General features: G+C 47.0%; 1 protein-coding gene across 1 annotated transcript in view; it reads right to left on the bottom strand.

Moving 5' to 3' along the window:
- The window catches only part of VSTM4 (V-set and transmembrane domain containing 4), a 108,567-nt gene extending 96,731 nt beyond the window's left edge, over positions 1-11,836 (bottom strand). Inside the window, exons 1-2 of the mRNA XM_028512271.2 lie at positions 11,739-11,836; positions 3,701-4,099 (exon numbers count right to left, since the gene is read on the bottom strand). Of these exons, the coding sequence (XP_028368072.1) occupies positions 3,701-4,099; positions 11,739-11,793 (454 nt within the window). The 5' untranslated portion in view covers positions 11,794-11,836. The remainder of the gene's footprint in view (positions 1-3,700; positions 4,100-11,738) is intronic.
- Positions 11,837-17,961: the final 6,125 nt, after the last annotated feature.

Below are 17,961 nucleotides of genomic sequence, written 5' to 3'. Positions count from 1 at the left end.
TTTACAGGGAAAGACAAGCAATTTCATCTCACATTAATAACATTGCAAGGACAACAGAATAGTCCATAGTGGGTTGGAGGTGGGTAGTGTTAGAAAGAATCCCCAAGAAAAGCCAGTTCCTCTCTCCGTGAATGACTTGAGAAGCCCATGGGAAGGAGGAGAGCAGAGTGGGCATGCAGAAAAAGTGAGTAAGCCATGGAGCCCAGGGGAAAAGGCTTTCTATTCAGAAACACCTCTTACTGAGGGAACTTAAGATTTAGAAAATGTTTAGTTTTAAATTCTATAGCTAATAAGCTTAGTTATTAATGCATATAAAAAGCTATCATGTTAGGAACTGAAGGTATAACCCACCCTGACTTCAGGAGACCATAAGCAATTCAAACTTTGTGCCCCAGAAGGACTGAAAGCAATCAAGATGGTATCTGAGCCATTGTGCTCCAGGGAGAGAAGTCCACCTGAATTCAACAAATGAAAGGCTGCTAGGAAAATTGCCGAACTGCAGCTTTTATCTGAATAACTTTTGCTGAATCCCAAACCCCTTACCTACACTTTTTTATACTTATAAGAAAGGTCAGCTTGAAATGAAATGTAATCCAGTCTTTTAGGGAACATAACCTGCTGTCTTCTCAGATCACCAGCCACCTGAATAAAGCACCCCTAAAGATTCAATTCTTCTTCTCTCTACTTACTGGTTCTGGTAGGGACAGGCAGCACAAACGCCAACTTTTCCCATTTCATGCTGTTTCTGTTTAACATTCCAAGCCAAATGCATCTTTCCACAGAATTTTTCATTGTGTTGTTATTTTTTGCTCCTGTTTTCCTTATAATAACTACTCAGGTATAGAGTTAGGAAAACAAGGCCCTTGGAGATGAATGAGGCAAAGGGCCTGGGGAAAGATATCCTGGGAGGCTGGAGTCACAGGTCTGTCCCCAGCCTGGCCCAGGAAGGACAGAAGCCAAGCCTCCACATACTCCCCTCAGCTCTATGCAGATAGGCTACAACCTAAACAAGCCTGTCTGCTTTCAGGTCATTCACTTTGGGTTACCTTTCCTTAATCCCTTACAGTAGACTCCCAGAAGCCTAAGTGGACCCTTCTAGAGATATGGTCATTGATTCCTAAGGTTTTGAAGCTTCTCATGAGAAACCCATGGTCCAGCCCAGAAGCTGAGGAATTGTGTAAAACAGGAAGCTCTGAGGTAGGCCAGGTATCGCAGGGGAGGCTCAGGTCCTTGGAGACTTAAAACCACCTCCAGGGGAGAGAATGGGTTAGGGGAGTGATCCCCAGATAGCAACAGAAGAAAGAAGAGCAAAAGAAACAGTAAGTGAGGAAAGGCAAGAGGAGGAGGGGAGAAAGGGGAGGGTAAGGGGATAGGAGGAGAAGAAGAGTGAGAAGAGAAAGGGGATTTTGAGAAGGGGAGGAAGGAAGATGAGGAAAATGGAGGGAAGGCAAAGAGAAGGGAATAAAGTGAGCAGGATAAAAGAAGCAGGGGCAGATTTTTAATCTCTCTGAACACTTAGGAACTACCTCAGAACAAGGACACCCAAATGTTCTGAAAGGAACCCACTTCACCCCTCAAAAGTAGATTCACTTTAATACACTAGATGACTGCACTCACTTGAATGTAGGGAACCTTTTTATCTATTCTAATTGGACCATTCTAATTGGCAGATTTACTGCCAGTACACTTAATGTATGGCTCCAGAATATACTATGATGTAAAAATAAAAAGGACATATATACAATCGTATGTTTCAGAGCCAAGTGATATGCAGAATGGATTCCCTTCCCAGCCTTATGTTTTCTGTGCCAAAATATATGAGTATATTTATACTAATAGTCATTTATTCTCTTGAATTAAGTTGCTTAAAATAAAAAATGATAACATTTTGGATTAATATATCATTCTGTGCTTAAGAACATTTCCAAGGACAAAGGTAGGCTGCTTAATGACTATCCATGTAAATATTTATATTAACATATCCCTTATTTATGTAGGATACTAAAAATACCTTTCACAACTGAGTTTTATCCTTTGAAAAAAGCTTATCAAAAGATCATTAATGCCTTTAATATTGTACTACATGTATATAACAAAATTAGGTTCTTTTTTTTCATGTTTAGGACTATCAGCTTTACTTTATGATCTCCTTGCTCCTGTGACAGACCAAATTCAAAGCAATCTGAGATGTAATTTTAGCAATAAATGAGTTGTTGGGAACCACCCTGCCTGGCTTCAGGAGCTGTAACCCCCCATGGCTAAGGCTGAGTGAGCAACCTTTGGACCAGAAACCACTAAGGAGACAAAGCTTATCTCCCTGGCAGGAGCGCCACTTCTGGTCCTCTTTTCATAACTGGGCCCCAATGCTTGATCAGTTAGCCAATGGCGGGTAAGATTCCCCAAGGGGGGAATGACCTAAGATAGGCAGATCACATGAGGCCCCAGGGAAGGACTTGGGGGGCTATCGAGAAAGGGGGTAATGGACCCTCACCCCTTGGCTTTGACAAAGCCTGAGTCCTCATTCATACCTGCAAGAAGCTCTGACTATCCCTTGGACTGCCTTACTTCCCCTGCCTGACTTAAGCCTAAAACAATGACAGAGGGCAGTGCAGACTGTGCTGGAAAGGGCGGGTTCCCCGGGTGATCAGGCCTGAGAAAGAATACATAAATTCCTGTGAAACCTACTTCACTAAAAATGCTCTTAATTAAATGATAAAGGTCCAGGCAGGAATGAGTTTGCTTCCCAGAGTTTTGTGGCCCTTTAGCTAACAGACCCTGACTCAGAATAGGCCCTCAGAGTTCTTTGTATGTTATCTATTGTGTGATCCTAACTGCCTGACAATGATTAATGAACTTCACCTATATTCCTGGGCAAATTAAAAGCTAGTAAAAACCCTGTGAAGGGAAGGATCAGCATGCTCTCCTTTGAGAGAGTGGCCAGGCCGCTCCGAGGTGCCCTCCCCTTAAGAAGGTAGCCATGCTGTCCCTTTTCCTCCACACAGGACTAGGTAGTCTATGTGAATGTCTCATGTCTCATCCATGACACTGCAGACACTGTAGGCTGGTGTCTGCGTCAGGAAGTCTTATTAAAATTGTGAGAGGTGTCTTGAATAGAACATTTGTGATAATAATAACCCTCAAGTATGGCACTTGGTAGCTAAGATATGCCAGAATGAGGCCCAATACACCTCCTGTCTGTCTCCAGTTGGAAGGGCTACTTCTGGTCCTTTGCCCACTTTCAGGTGAATTTCTCAATGATCTTTGGGCAACAGATCAGAGTCAGCAGTCTTCCCTGTTCTGAGGCCTGGCAACTGACATCAGGACCTCTCAATGCGTACCTCCTCTGTGTACGCCTGGCACTCAAAGGCCAAAGTAATCCAGGCTCTCAAACCTGAGCTCAAGGTAAAGTATCCAGTCAGTCCCAGCTTTCAAATGTGAAGGAGGTTTTGCTCTGGGGCAGGCTGGGCAGCATGGGGCCAGGCTCTTGCTTCTTTCTCTCCTTGCTTTCACATCTACCAAAAACGTCAGCCCACAAAACAATCTGTCCTCAGTGCATGACCTGGCTCCTTATGGCTGTGGTTCTTAGAGGCTGAGAAGATGTGCTCTAACCTAGCACAATCATCCTGGAAGCTGCCCGGCCCCTTCAGGGAGGCCCACTGACCTATCCCCATGCCCTGTTCCGAGCAGCGGATGTGCTTACCTCTAATTTCTGTCTCTGAAGAGCCGTTGGACCAGGCTGTCCACTTATTCTTGTACTTACTGATTTCCTGAACTTTGCAGACATAATGCCCTTGATCAGCTGGTCGGAGGGTCAAAACAGAGAGCGTGTAGAGTACCCCATGCCTCTCCTCCAGAAGGCGCAGCCGCTGCCGGTAGGAGCTGCGGCTGAAATTCCCATAGTACTGCACCACCCTGAGCTTGGTCATCTTAACCATCAAGGTTTCCTGGGTGTTGGAACGTGCAAAAAACCAGCGCACAGCCAGCAAGCTGTCCTTCCACCTCTTCTGGGAGATGTGGCAGAGAAGAGTGGCATTTTCCCCCTCCAGGTAGTCAACCACAGGTCCTGGGGACACGGTAACATTGAGGGCCCCACAGACCTCTGCAGAAAAAAGATGAAGAAAGATAGTGAGGAAGGTCACTCTTCTTCTACAGGTGGACACAGTGTGTATTTTCTCCAGGAGCCAATGTGATCTGCATAGACAGAGAGTTAGGCCATCCCAGTCCCTCCATTCTTGCTCTTTGCCCTCAAGATGGCCAGAAGGAGGGCTCCTCTGGGGGGACCCTCTGTGGGAGCACATGTCTTCTCCTATGAAATGGTCCCATCCACACAGAATGGCACTGACCACCAGGCCCAAAGGTATTTTTTAATTTGTTTAAATTAATTGCTGATGCTTAAAATTGAGGATACAATATTTCACATAAAAATTGGAATCTCTTACGAATTTCCAGCCCTCGCCAACCCCTCCCCACCCACCTCCCCAAGGCCTGCTTGGACCAGTTCTACCACAGGCATGAGTGGGCAGTGCTGTGGGTTCAGGAGCTGCCCTTCCAAGCACCTTTCCCTGTTTCTAGTTCAGCTGTCACCAAAGCAGATTATCAGCACTAGTCAGGAATGTATTTAACGAGTACTGAGAGCTAGAACCACAGGGGTTTCTCAGTTTCTTGCTCTAAGTCCCTTTGGACTCAGGGCTGACATGCAGGAATAAAGATGAATGAGCCCAGGGGCTGAGAGGGGTGAGGAAACCTCCCAGTCATCCACAAAATGCTCCAGCATTGCAGGCCTGGTCCACTACTTCTTGTCCTTTGGTTTCTTAGTTACATTCATCTCAAGGGCTGACCCTCCAGATTGTACAGGGCACTCAGGCTGCCCTGAAGCTTCCAGGTGGCCCCTTCCTCTGGCCTGCAAAACCCAGAAATTACAAAGGACGCCCAGAACCTTCTCTGTCCAAGCAGGGCTGTTTTGTCCCCAAGAGCCACATCCTTACCCCTGTGCAGTCCAGTGCACAACTCCAGGAAGCACCATTCCCTGCCCAATCCACTACCTAAGCAGGTCTCCCAGGTCATCCTAAACCACAAATATCTCCTAAATGTCATCTGGTCATCTGAAGGGGTCAGGGCCTGAGGTCAGAGTAACCAAAAGCTCTGAACTCAGGTCAGTGCTGCAAGTAGGCAAGGAAGGATGACAAAGAGATTGGAGATCTGTGTATTATGCTGTGAAGAGGCTGTGTCAACGTGGTGAGGCCCTGTGTATGTTCAGGGTGGGTTGGGGTTGCCACATAAAAATATTCTTACCCTGGCCAGATGGCTCAGTTATTTGGAGTGTCATCCTGTACACCAGGTTCAATTCCCAGTCAGAGCACATACCTAGGTTGCATGCTTGATACCCAGTCAGGGTGCGTATGGAAGGCAATGAATCAAGGTTTCTCTCACATCAGTGTTCCTCTCTCTTTCTTTCTCTTTCTCTCTTTCTTCTCTCCTACTTCTTCCCTCCCTCCCCCCTCTCTAAAATCAATAGATATATCCTTGGGTGAGGATTAAAAATTAGCCAGTAAGGTCATCCTCTTGTATGGTTTCCACCACTGATTTAACAAACTGAACACCTTGAGAGATATGACTTGAAGGTCAATGTTCTTTAATTTTCTTTCTCATCTCTTAGAAGCCAGGCTCACCAGGATACTTCAGGACCCTTAATTTAATCACATGATTAAGTGCACTTTGCCATATAAGGTAACATTTACAGGTTCAGGGATTAGGACATAGACATTTTGGGGGGGGTCACTATTCAGCTTACCATACTATGATAGTCTTTTGTTACCTTAAAAAATAGATGGAAGCAAATTCAGAAGAAAAAGATTGATGATCAGATGGACTCTAAGTAGCTTGTGGACAAGAATGAGGTCTTCCGTATCTACAGTGACAAAGGACAAAGTAGTCTAGGGAGTCATTTGGAGAATGTTATATGCTTTCTAGTAACAATCTCTAACAATCTCACTGTCAACACAAGTCAATGATGCAGGACAAAAGGGGGAAACTGTCTCCCCTGCATCTGTCTCCCCTGCATCTCACCCACCTGGCCTGAACTTTGCTCAAATGCCGTATTAGTCCAAGAACATTTCCCCTGACTGTTAAGGTCCTGTCTAAAAGGCCTCCATGTTGGGAGTTCTCTGGTGAGCAGCCACACAGCCAGAACACCAAGCTGACCCCATTCTAACAGCAACACAGGGGTTCAACAGGCAGAGAGCAGCAGAGAGGCATCAGCTGATCTCCAGATTTGAAGTCCAGCTCCACCCACCCCCAAGGGTGGGCTCCCCACTGGAGGCAAGGAGAAGGGGAAGACAGGAAATTAAAACAATATGGGTGGGTGAGGGCAAGGCTGGGCCCCCACACTCCAGTCTCCTTCTATTAACACTGCATGAAGGAGGGATTTTTATGGTGAGAGAATGTGCCAAGTGCTCTGGTCCCCAGGGAGGCCAGATTCAATCCTGGAAGCAAACTAGTAACCCTTCCACTTCCATAGCTCAGGCCAAGAGTCAGCAGTTCCCATGAAGGGAATGGACTGAACCATCTTCCCAACATAAGCCCTCCCCTCCTCTGTACCTGTATGCCTTTCTGCCTTCATTCATCCCCATGTTCTCTCACAAAGGGCTCCAGCACAATTCTCCCAGTGAAGCACAAAAACTTCTGATATGGGCTAAATTGTGTCCCCTCCAAATTCATATACTGAATCCCAACCCCCAAGACCTCAGAATGTGACTGTACTTGGAGAAAGGGCCTTTAAAAGGGTGATTAAGTTAAAATGAGGCTATTAGTATAGACCCTAATCCAACACAATTTGTATCCTTATAAGAAGAGGAGATTAGGACACAGAAGGCAGACCATGTGAAGACAGAAAGAAAGTGGTCATCTACAAGCCAAGGAGAAAGGCCTCAGAAGAAATCAATTTTGCCAGCACCTTGATCTCAGACCACCCAAGGACTGTGAGAAATACATTTCTGTTGTTTAAACTACCAGTCTATGGTACTTCGTTATGGCAGCCCTAGTAAACCAATGTAACCTTGTTCACAGGAAGGCTTATTTCAGCCCTATATCTGCCACCATCCGGACAGTCACACTCACTTTCAATAAGAGTGATTGAAACTGTGATGCTCAAGAGGCCCTTGGAATCTTAAAGCTTTGCTAAAGAACATAGGCTCTCGGATTGTGGGGGACTCCCAAGCCTGTGATGAGCTTGCTCAGAAGGCCAGGCACCCCAGGGTAACATGCTCCCCTAGGCACAGAGATGCCTAACCTAAACCAAGGAGACACAGCTCATGTGTGTGGTGGTGAGGAGACACTGTAGAAGGTGAAATGATTCATGTGGGGAGCCAGTGCCTGGCCAAGGTTAACTGACCTGGATGCTTAGTTACATACTAGGTGAGAACCACACACATCTTCTCCACTGCAGTCACCAGGACTCATGTGGCTCAGGAGAGAACACAGCAGGACTACAGAGAGCAAAGGCAAAGCTGATAGAGTCAAGTGGTATCTTTGGTGTCTAGGCCTTTCCCTTCTCTATCTCGGTCTGAAGAATAGAGCCTACACACCCTGCAGGTCATGAAGGAAGCCCAGCAATCCCAGGCCAAGCCAGCTATAGGACAGGAGAGGATGGGTGTCACCAGACCCTCCTACACCTGGTAAGGTAAGGAAGTAATCTCAGGAAGGGCAGAGTCTCCCCTCTTCTGGCCTAGGAGGGAAAACTGTCAAAGTTTGGACCAGAAAAGAACTAAATATTTTGCTTTGTGACCCTGGGGGAACCTCCACATTCAGAGTTCCCATTTCCCCTAGCCTATGCCCCAGTTTATGCTTTGTACACTTAACCAGTCAACACATACTTGCTGAACAGCAACCATGTGCTCGGCACTGTGTGAAGAAAAAGATGGCATTCCTAATTTCATAGAGCCTTCATCCCAGTGGGAAAGGCAGCTGTTCATCAGGAAAAAGATAGGAGTATGTGACAACAAGTAATATAATACACTGCAGAGACAAGGTACAGGGATTACACAAATCAGGGCAGGATCCTGACATAGTCTAGGGGTCAGGGGAGAGAACCTGGGGAGGTGACCATGAGATGAAGAATGAGTTGGACTTAATGACACAAAACTCAGGGAAGCTGAAGGAATCACTCTCCTGGGAGAAGGCCCCACCTGTGCAAAGACCCTGAGGCAGGAGCCATCTAGCACAAGCTGGAAATAGAGAAATCAGCATCCTCTAGTGCACAGGTGGCAAACACAAGGCCCGAGGGCCATATTTGGCCCTCCACCTTGTTTTATCCAGCCCAGCACCTTGTTTCTACCCAGCAGCAACACCGAGCTCTTGCTTAACTGTTAAGGAGTAGTTACATTTATACAGACCTAAAATTACATTTGGTCCTTTGAAGGCAACTGCAAGACTGATGTGGCCCCTGGTAAAAATGAGCTTGACACCCCCTGATCTAGTGAAGTCCACTGCCCCATGGCCCATGCAGCCACCTGGATCGGCAGATGGATTTCAGGAGAGGATTTTCCACCCCAGTCTGGGCCTCCAAGGTCAGTTCTTAAAGGGTGCAGGGAAGAGACTGATGCAAACAGAGAAGGACAGGACACTGCTGAAGGGAACCTTATTCCTTCAAGCACAGGCTCCATTACTTGGGAGCCCTGGTTACCCCATGTGGTCTGGGCACTGGGTTGTTCATGGCTCCAGGACATCCCAGTGGCTTATTGGGGCTAGGCAAAGAGTCAGCCAAGTTGGAAACCTGGTTCTATTAGGAGTAATTCCCTCAGAGCCTCAGTTTCTTCATCTGAAGAATGGGAAAGTAATCCCTTACATGGTGAGTATAAAGCTCTAGCATGAAACTAACTTTAAAATATCGATAATAGTTTGCATGCCCTGAGAACTGAGCAGGTAGGGACGATAAAAAGTGACATACACACTGACCATGAGTAGGGTGGGCACCTTGGTGTGTGTCTTACAGTTACACAGGGGGCCCCCCATTTGGTTTGATCTTTTCTGTCATTCTCTGGACATCTTAATAATTTCTGAGTAGGGAGCCCCACATTTTTATTTTGTACAGGATCCCACAAATTATATATCTGGTTCTGGCTGTAAGCAAACACTGAATTCCTGTGGGTAAGATTGATGGGGTATAACCCTCTTGTTCCTATTTGGATAATGTTTTCTAACAGCTCAGAAAATACCTAAAGGACATCAGTGTAGTCAAATAGTACTACTCATCTAGCACACAACCTCTCCTCATAAGGGGAGGGCAGCAACTTCCAGATGCTGGCAAATGTGGGACTTACAGCAGAAACAAGGCACCGGCCTTGACTGACAGCAGAGGTGGGCACAGCCTGAGTCCTTCTCTTCTAACCTAGCCAGTGATGTGCTAGTGGCTTTGTGCCCTGCACTTCTTTTCTGTCCTGAGGAGCCTTGCCCCACTCATTTCAGAGAGCCAGGTGCCTCTATGTTTATAAGGAATGCAAATTGTGTGTACCACTCAACAGCAAAAATCTCCTTCTCATTAAATGGTTAGTCTGAATTCATGACAAGTAAATCTCTGAAAATAATACAACTGTATTCGTTGAAAACCTATGGCACTAGGATGAAGCACCAAGCACAAGTGCTGATGCAATCATAATAAGCCCACCACCTGAAAAGAGCTCTCACCCAGGACAAACATATGGCTTCGACCAGTGATAAAGGCTAACATAACATTTGCTGGACGTGAACTTCATGTCAAGTACAATATAAGCACTTTAAATGTATTTTCCCAATTTACCCTTATACTGTGTTTATCCCCATTTACAGACAAGAGGGGTGAGGCCCAGAAAGGCTAAGCCGCTTGTGCAAACTGCCATAGAACATGGCAGAGCTGGAATTAAACTTAGGCCATCAGCTTCAGAGCCAACTCTCAACCAGCACTTTGTACCACAGTTTGGCTTCTACTAAATACTTTGCCCCTTGGTTTGCTGTAAAATGAGAGGTGGGACCAGGTGATTGCTAAGGTCCTGGTCTGCCCCAAAATAGAGAGGTAGAAAAGTTCAAGGGTTAAGAGTCCAGACTTATGTATAAAGTGTCTCCGCCAGGCTCTGCCTTGGGGGATGGTGACAAGGAGTCACAGGTGAAACACCACAGAAGAGTGGGTAGCACATGATGAGTGTTGCCAAGCAGGAGCTGTCATCATTATCATTACCTGAGCTATGGCCTTGGTCACAGCCAGAGCGGGCTGTAAGGAATCCTGAATTTCAGCTGATGTCTCCTGGAACATGAGAATGTCCTTGACCCTCAAAATGCCTCTCTGAGGGTGCCCTCTCTGACAGCACCGAAGATTAGGAAGGTGGTCATGGAGCCTGGGGACAAAGACCCCTGTGCCCTCTTGCATCCAATTAGCTGCTGGCTACTTCACACAGGCCACCAGAGGGGCCAGGCCCAACTATCACAGTCAAACCTGCAGCCTTTGTCAGTCAAGACAGTGATAGCCCTAAAAGGAACATGTCCCACAGTGCTGATTTCAGGTTCACTAGAAACCCCATTGCTCTGGTAGCCAGGGACAATGGGTGGATTTCTTCCCACCATGATGATCCAAGTCATTCCTCAGATTCTGATCTATGCTAGCTAGCTCAAAGGCCAGCTCTACCACTTGGTAGCTGGGTCACCCCTGGAAAATTACGTAACTCTGAGCATCAGCATTTTTGTTTACAAAACAATGGCAACAGTATGAGCACAGAGTCTAGAGCCAGGCTTCCTGGGTTCAAATCCCAGCTCCACCACTTATACACCTCATGACTTAAGGCAAGTCAACACATGGGCCTCTGCCTCAGTTTCTTCATCTTCAAACTGGGGACAATAACAGCACCTCCCTCAAAGATTATTGACAAGTTTAACTGAGTTAATGTTTGTACCTGAATATACAAATATTTGCTCTTGTCATTATTATTTTGAAGTAGTGCTGTGAATAAATGAGATAACTGTATAGCACAACACTTGGAACCCAGGTGGCTCCCCGGAAACCTGACGGCCATTGATACACTTATTTTTACTATTATTCTAGCCAGCATGGCTCTTTCAGCTCTGGGGCAGGCAGGCAGGGCCCTGAGGAATAAGGAGAGAAAATTCTTCATCAACTTGGAAGTGAGGGCATAAACCCCCAAATGAAAGCCAGCTGTGCGGGCAGAGGCTTTCCCTAAGGCAGGGTGTTATGTAAATGGTCCCGCTTCATCCAGCTATTGGATACCCTATCTCACCAGGCCTGGTCATCACAAATGGCCCAAGTATATACGTCCCCAGACCCAAAGCTAGCCAGGGAGATCCAGCCCCTCCAAGGAATGTACAAAGGGAGTTAGGGGAAGTTGCTGCCCAGACTAACCACCCGCTAACAGTTGTACGTACTGTGGAGGAAAAAAACAAACCAACAACTAGGGCTCGCGCTTTCCGGTTTAAATCTACTGAGAGATCTGACCCTTGAAAGGGGGCTGGGTGTTCTGAGCTTCTCTGTGGAGTGCCAGGGTCCTGGCCAAGGAGGAAAAAAGTGGGGAGAAGGCGCAGCCAAGGCCTCTAGCAGGCATCCGCGTGGCGACAGGGACAGCACAGACCCGGCCGCTAGCGCGCACAAGGAGAGGGAGGCCTGGAGGCTGCCCTGCCTCCTCTCCAGGCCCAAGCCCCGAGCCCCAGCCGCCCCTCACCCGCCGGACACCCGGCAGCTGCCGCCCATCTGTGGTGCTTACCCGGGGCCGAAGCCCACACCAGCAACACGGCAGTGGCCAGCGCCAAGAGCCGCATCTCCCCTCCACCGCCGCCCGGCGCTGTGACGCGAAGCCGCGCTACCGCCCACCGGTGCTCGCCGCCTAGCCCGCCCTGGGCCCGCCCCCAAACCTTGCCCCGGCCTTGGCCCCGGCCCATCCTGGCCCGCCCCTGGGCCGCCCGCCCGCTGGACTTGGCTTCAGGGTGCCTGGGGCCGCCCTGGGTGAGGGGCGGGAACACCTCCCCCCCCCCCACCCCGCACGATCATTCTCGGGCAACCTGTGAGCATCTTGTTTTCACTACTCCCGTTTCACAGATGAGAAAACTGAGATTCTGAGAGCTGATGGCTGGACAGAGGAAATACGCAGCTGCAATGGGATTCTCAGTCTGTTAGCACCACAGGCAATTATTTCTAAGGAGAGGAAATATTGGAGCTTGCAGGTGGAGTGAAATGGGGGAAGTACCAAATGTCCCTGTGTGAGTGTAACCTGCTGCCCACCCTCTAAAGAGACATTTGTGAGCCAAGGAGCAGAGCAGCGGAGACAGAAGTCCTCTTCTGCTGCCCTGAACTGGGTGGGGGGGGGGGTGCCAGGGATGGGGACCCTTGCAAAAATGAGAGGGTCCACATGGACACTGTTAAAAATAAAGACCACTTAGGGTTCTTTCAGACACAGCCTGGTCTAGGTACTTGGCACCATGTCACTGAATCTTGGCACAGTGAGGCTCCTGGGATAGCTCCTTAATCTCCATATGCCTCGGTTTCCTCCATCTGTCCAGTGGGATAATGGACATGTTCCTCACCAAGTGTTTAAGATCAAGTTAGGCAGGTCCATTTAGGCCCATGAATGTCAGCTATCCTTAGTATTATTATATGTAAGGAAGTGGAAGCAGGGAGACAAAGGAGCTGACCCAAGTCACACAGCCAGGGTGTGGTGACAAAGCCACTCAGCCCAGGTCACTCTGAGTCAACACCTAGTCTCTTCACCATGGTTCTAAACTTGGGGTCTGAGCCCAACTGATATGTTAGTCCAGGATCTCCAGGGCATGAACAGTGTATGTTAGGTATGTTTTGTAAGGGAAGGTCTTTGAGGGGTTCCAGAAGTAGGCTCTGCTTGGGACTGGGTCCATGGAAGCAGAGGAAAACAGAGTCCTCATCTTCTTCCCTCTAAGGGCAGTGAGGGGAGTGCAGACAGCATAGAGAGAGAGGTAGTGTTGCCCACTGGTATTGAGCCCCAAGATGTGTCCCAGAGGGACCATCTACCACTACAGCCCAGATCAATGGGTGCAAGCCTTTGTGATCACTCCAAATCTCAACCACTCCCTGAGGTCTAGGTCCCATGGTCCTTATAGGGCTCCTGTAGCTGACAGACCCTCATACAGAACAGGGTCCTGCAGGGACTGGGCTGCCTATCAAGACAACCAGACTGGGGAGTGGCCCTACTATTCAGCCAGGCTAGTGAAAGGACCTGAGGAGTCTGTGGTGAGCTAGCTTCAAGGTCCCCGGATCTGATTGCAAGGACAAGTAAAGACGGGAACTGGTGCCAAACTGGATCTTGCAGCCCTGGAAAGCAAACATTCCTAGGAGACTTCTAGACCAGAGCCTGAAAACCAACTAATTCTGTGAGGTCCCAGGCTCCATTTTACAGATTGGTAAACTCAGTATCAAAGAGGACCTGAGGCCCGTTCAGGGTTCTGTGGGCCATGGAGTGTCTGAACTGGGAACTTGAACTCATGGCAGAAGAGGAGCACTGACTCTTAAAGTCAGCTGGCATCCTACCTGAACAGCTGCAGGTCCTCTGAACTTTATTTCCCTGATGCAGGTGACGACGTGTAAAATGGCCTGTCAAAATGACTACACCTGGGCAGGGAACCAAGGAAGTGGCAGGACAGTTTGGTGCCCTTCATGACATTACACCTCAACACTGATGCTTTCAGTTTATTCTCCCAGTTGGTAAAAAGTAGAAGGGGCCCCTTACACCTGTTGGCCACACTTTGAGGAGCAAGTTCCTGCTTCGATCATTGTAACACTTCTTAATATCCATCTCTCCTTGCAGAACTGAGCAGACATTCAGTCCATCATTGGACCTAAATGCTCAGCCTTTCCCTTGCTTTTTTCTTTGCCAACAGGTGCAGTGCTGGAGATTTGGGGCTGAAAAGTGTTTTTCTCGCAGTTCTGCAATACATAACATTGTTGTGTTTGCAGCTATGCTCTCTCTCAGTACTCTTCAGCTTCCCCAATAATCTACCAAACATTGGTCAGACCTTTGTTGCATGACATAGGATCAGAGAAATATACCCAGTCCCCAGGGAAGACTCAGCTAATGAGCCAGGTGAGACTCAGTATTTTAGCTGCCGTGGACTGCAATAGCAAAGGGCTTTGCCTTGCCCTCACACACAAGCTTAGGATGATTTGAAAACCCTCCACTGGCTTATTTGTCTGTTCCCTGGCTCTATCAGGTCTAACTTGTTCTGAATTAGAATAACAAAATCTAATTATATATTTTAAAACTTACCTCTTATAAAAACCCCCTGTCTGGGGGATTCTGTCTGGGGTTTCTGGACGAGCATTCACACTGTTTTGAAGTTGATCCAGGTCCCTGTGGACACTAAGCTGCATGCTGGCTCTACTCAACTAATCTGGATTCCACCATTCGGCACTAAAGGAATAGAAGTCCATATTCCCTCAAAATAACTGCATCCTGATGTTGCATAATGGCTAGGATGTGGAAGTCTCCTTTTCCTCTTTCATTATTCAGTTGTTTGCTAAAACCTGGGCCCAAGATTAAAGTGTGGCATGGCTTTGTAATTAGCACGATTTTGTGTACAGGAAATATATTCCTAAACTAAAAGCACCAAGGAAAAGTAAACACTCCCCTTCTAAGGTGTTCAGCACATTTCTGTGTTGTTTCTTCAATGCGGATTTATACAAGTAATGTTTAAGTTTTCCTCCTCCATATGGCTCACAAGCATGTTACTGCAAAAAGAAGTTAGTCGCACACATGTATTTTCACAAAAGGAACTGAACAAAGAACGACTCAGGATAAAAGGGGTTTCAGCTGTGACTGATGAGGGAGGATGAAAAAGAAGAGATCACAGTTACAGAGGGCAAGTCCATCCAATTAGGAAAGTCATGAGCCACTGATGGCGGACCTTTCACAAAACCTGCAGGATCTTTTCAATGCACAACTAGAGAAGGGGAGTAAAGTGCACTGGTTTTTCCATTAAAAGTAAGGAGATGTGAAGCTGTAAGCCTGACCCTATATCTATATAGAAATAGCTTCTCCAAACCAACCACGGTGGTGACTTTCATAAATTGAGGTCATTCCACAAACTTAGCAGTGATTGTGAACTTGGTATCAGGGACTCTGCAGGCTGGCTAAATGCAGAAAGAAATGGCCTCCAGAATCTAGAAGGCTCCAGGTGGAAGGGATTGCAATGAGGGAGAAATTAAGAACTGAATAGGTTATCTAAATCATTGACCTCAATGAAGGCCAAGCCCACTTCCTCTTCCTAGTGATAGGAACATTTATAGTGAAAATAGCTCTTGAACTGAACCTTAAAGGATACTGGGAAAATCCTGAAAGCAGAGTGAGGGGCTTATTCCAAGCAAGGGAATAGCATGAATCAAAGCACAGAGGCTAAAAGATATAGGACTTTCAGGTCCCGTGGGTGGCTAGAAAACCAGTTGTGTTCAGTGGGTAGAAATTGAGGCAGGAAAGTAAGAAGCTAGGAGAATTCTTTGGTAAGTGGAATGATGAGACTGAAATGGATAGCCAACTGAACAACTGCCCAGGCAATTTACAGCCAGATATAGAAAGTCACTTGGGTAGAAAGCCCCTGGTGCCTAGCAACAGGCAAAACTGGTGCCAAACCTTATACCTTGGATGGCCTTTCCTCCCTTGGCATATTGCTGGCCATGTGGTTTAGACCCCTTGAGATAACTTGTAGGCCTCAGAGGTATTTTAGTTTCAAGCCCAGAAAAGTAGCAAAATCTTTTAGGCAATTCCAACACCAGTTGCAATGTCTAATGACCCCCCTGTCCTGGCACTGACCAATCTGTGAGACCATTACCCTGAAAAGGTATACCTGGAAAAGCTGGTGAGCATTCTATTAGGATCCTACCCTAAGACCTCTCCAAAAGCTCCAGCTTTTAACACCCTCCAAAAGAAAGGAACCATGCCCACACCTTTCCCTTCTCCCTCTTCTTTCTACCGCAGGCATGCATCTCCTAAACTCTAAGGGACCCCATGAGATTTGTAACCAGGGGAGCAATGGACAGTGGCAACTTGTTCATGGCTAATCCCCTGAACCTGTCCCTGAAGTCCCCTTTTCTCTGACTTCCAAGTGAGCTGACAGTAGCCCAGCCTTGGCTCACTTCTTTTCCATAGTGTCTTTAGAAAGCCAAAGCAATCTTGCCTAGTCTCTTTCTTATTTCTTCTTCTACCCTAAGCCCTTCATTGTTTCACTGTCTCCAGCTTTAATAAACTTTCCTCAAAATCACCTGGTTCATGTTGTGAAATTTTTCCTGCACGAAATCAAGAACACACACCACTGGCCTACCCTAGACAGATCCACTCTGGGCCTGGCCCCCTTACTGTTAACAAAACGAATGGAGGGACAAATAGGAACAAAGTCCTAGAGGCCCTCAAATGCTTGACCAAGAAGTTTGCACCTCATCCCAGTGATGGTGGTTGTCACTGAAAGACAGGTGATGTCACAAAGAAGTGTGGGAGTTCAAAGCTAGTCACACTAAGATGTGTTTCATTGACGAGGATTAATTTTGAGTTAAGGGCAACTTGGCTCAGGAGGAGCTTCTTTTACTCACTTCCATTACCTGGAAAAACTTGAATTAGAGTCCCTGTCCATGGCCCCTAAAAAGAGATTATCAGAGATCATCTCTTTTGTTCCATCTATAGGGTAGGACAAACTTCTATTTACAATGTTGAATTTTAAAGTCTGTGAGGTAGAACCAGAGTAAGACAACTGACTCATTCTCGAGCCTATATGGGATTCCATAGGAACAAATGCCATTGTCCAGAGCCAGTCCTTTGAGATGAGAGAAAGGCTGAGTACTGAGCCCTAGAAAATCCATTCTTACTCAGTTCCTAACACATGAGAGGGTTATGAATAAATATTTCAGGAATGTATCTGAATTATTAAATGAAGAAAGAAAGAAAGGTGTGTAAGTTTGCTGGGGCTGCCATAACAAGATACCACAAACTGAGTGCTTAAAAACAGAAATGTATTCTCATAATTCTGAAGGCTGGAAGTCTGAGGTCTCCACCTCAGTGTTGGTTTCCTCTGGGGCCTTGTTCCCTGATGTATGGAGGGTTGCCTTTTCCCTGGATTTTCACACAGTCTTGTATGGGTTTCTGTGTCCTAATTTTTTTCTTGTAAGTACACTGGTCATATTAAATTAGGATTCATGCTAGTGAACCTGCCTTAACTCAACTATTGCCTTGAAGGCCCCATCTCCAAATAGTCACTTTCTGAGGCACTGAGTATTAAGACTTCAATAGATGGATTTTGGGGGACACAGTTCAGTCCATGACTGGAGGGGAGAAGGGAGGGAGAGGTGGGAAGAGGAAGGTAGGTATTATGTGAGTGTTAAGACAAAGGGAGTTGACAAATGGATATGTAGATAAGGAGCCAAGACACTGCTGTCCCCTGGAGGCCAATTCACCAAGGTAAACTATCAAAGAAAGGGATAACGAAAGGTCTAAAATGGCAGATTAGGTGGAAGTTGCAATCACCCTCTCCCATGACCACATCAGAATCACAACTAAATTATAGAACAATCAAATTTGATAGCTAAACAGAAATCATCTGAAGAAGCTATGTCGAGACATAGGAAGGGTAGAAATGTGAAATGGGCTGGCCCCACAACTACATGTGACAGTTGAGAATCTAGAGGGATATCTCAGCAGCAGAGGTCCCTCAGGGAAGTGAGGGGACTCAACCCTAGGTTGGGCTCCCTAGCCCAGAGCACCAGTGCTAGGAGGAGAAGCCCACATAACATTGGGCTGTGGAAATCAGCAGGGATCCCACCTCCCCAGGGGAGACAGAAGCTGCTGGAAACCCAGGCATTCCCTTAAAATGCCAATGCACATATTCTCACACATAGGCACTTAGCCTGGGCTACAGTAGAGAGAGAGAAGTTTGGAGGATGCCGGAGTTATACAAGGAGAGACTGAGATATGTGGCTTT

This window comes from Phyllostomus discolor, chromosome 5, assembly GCF_004126475.2.
Source record: "Phyllostomus discolor isolate MPI-MPIP mPhyDis1 chromosome 5, mPhyDis1.pri.v3, whole genome shotgun sequence".
In the NCBI taxonomy this organism is placed as follows: Eukaryota; Metazoa; Chordata; class Mammalia; order Chiroptera; family Phyllostomidae; genus Phyllostomus; species Phyllostomus discolor.
Note: the sequence above shows the minus strand (reverse complement) of the source record. Positions and strands in the feature narration are given on the sequence as shown.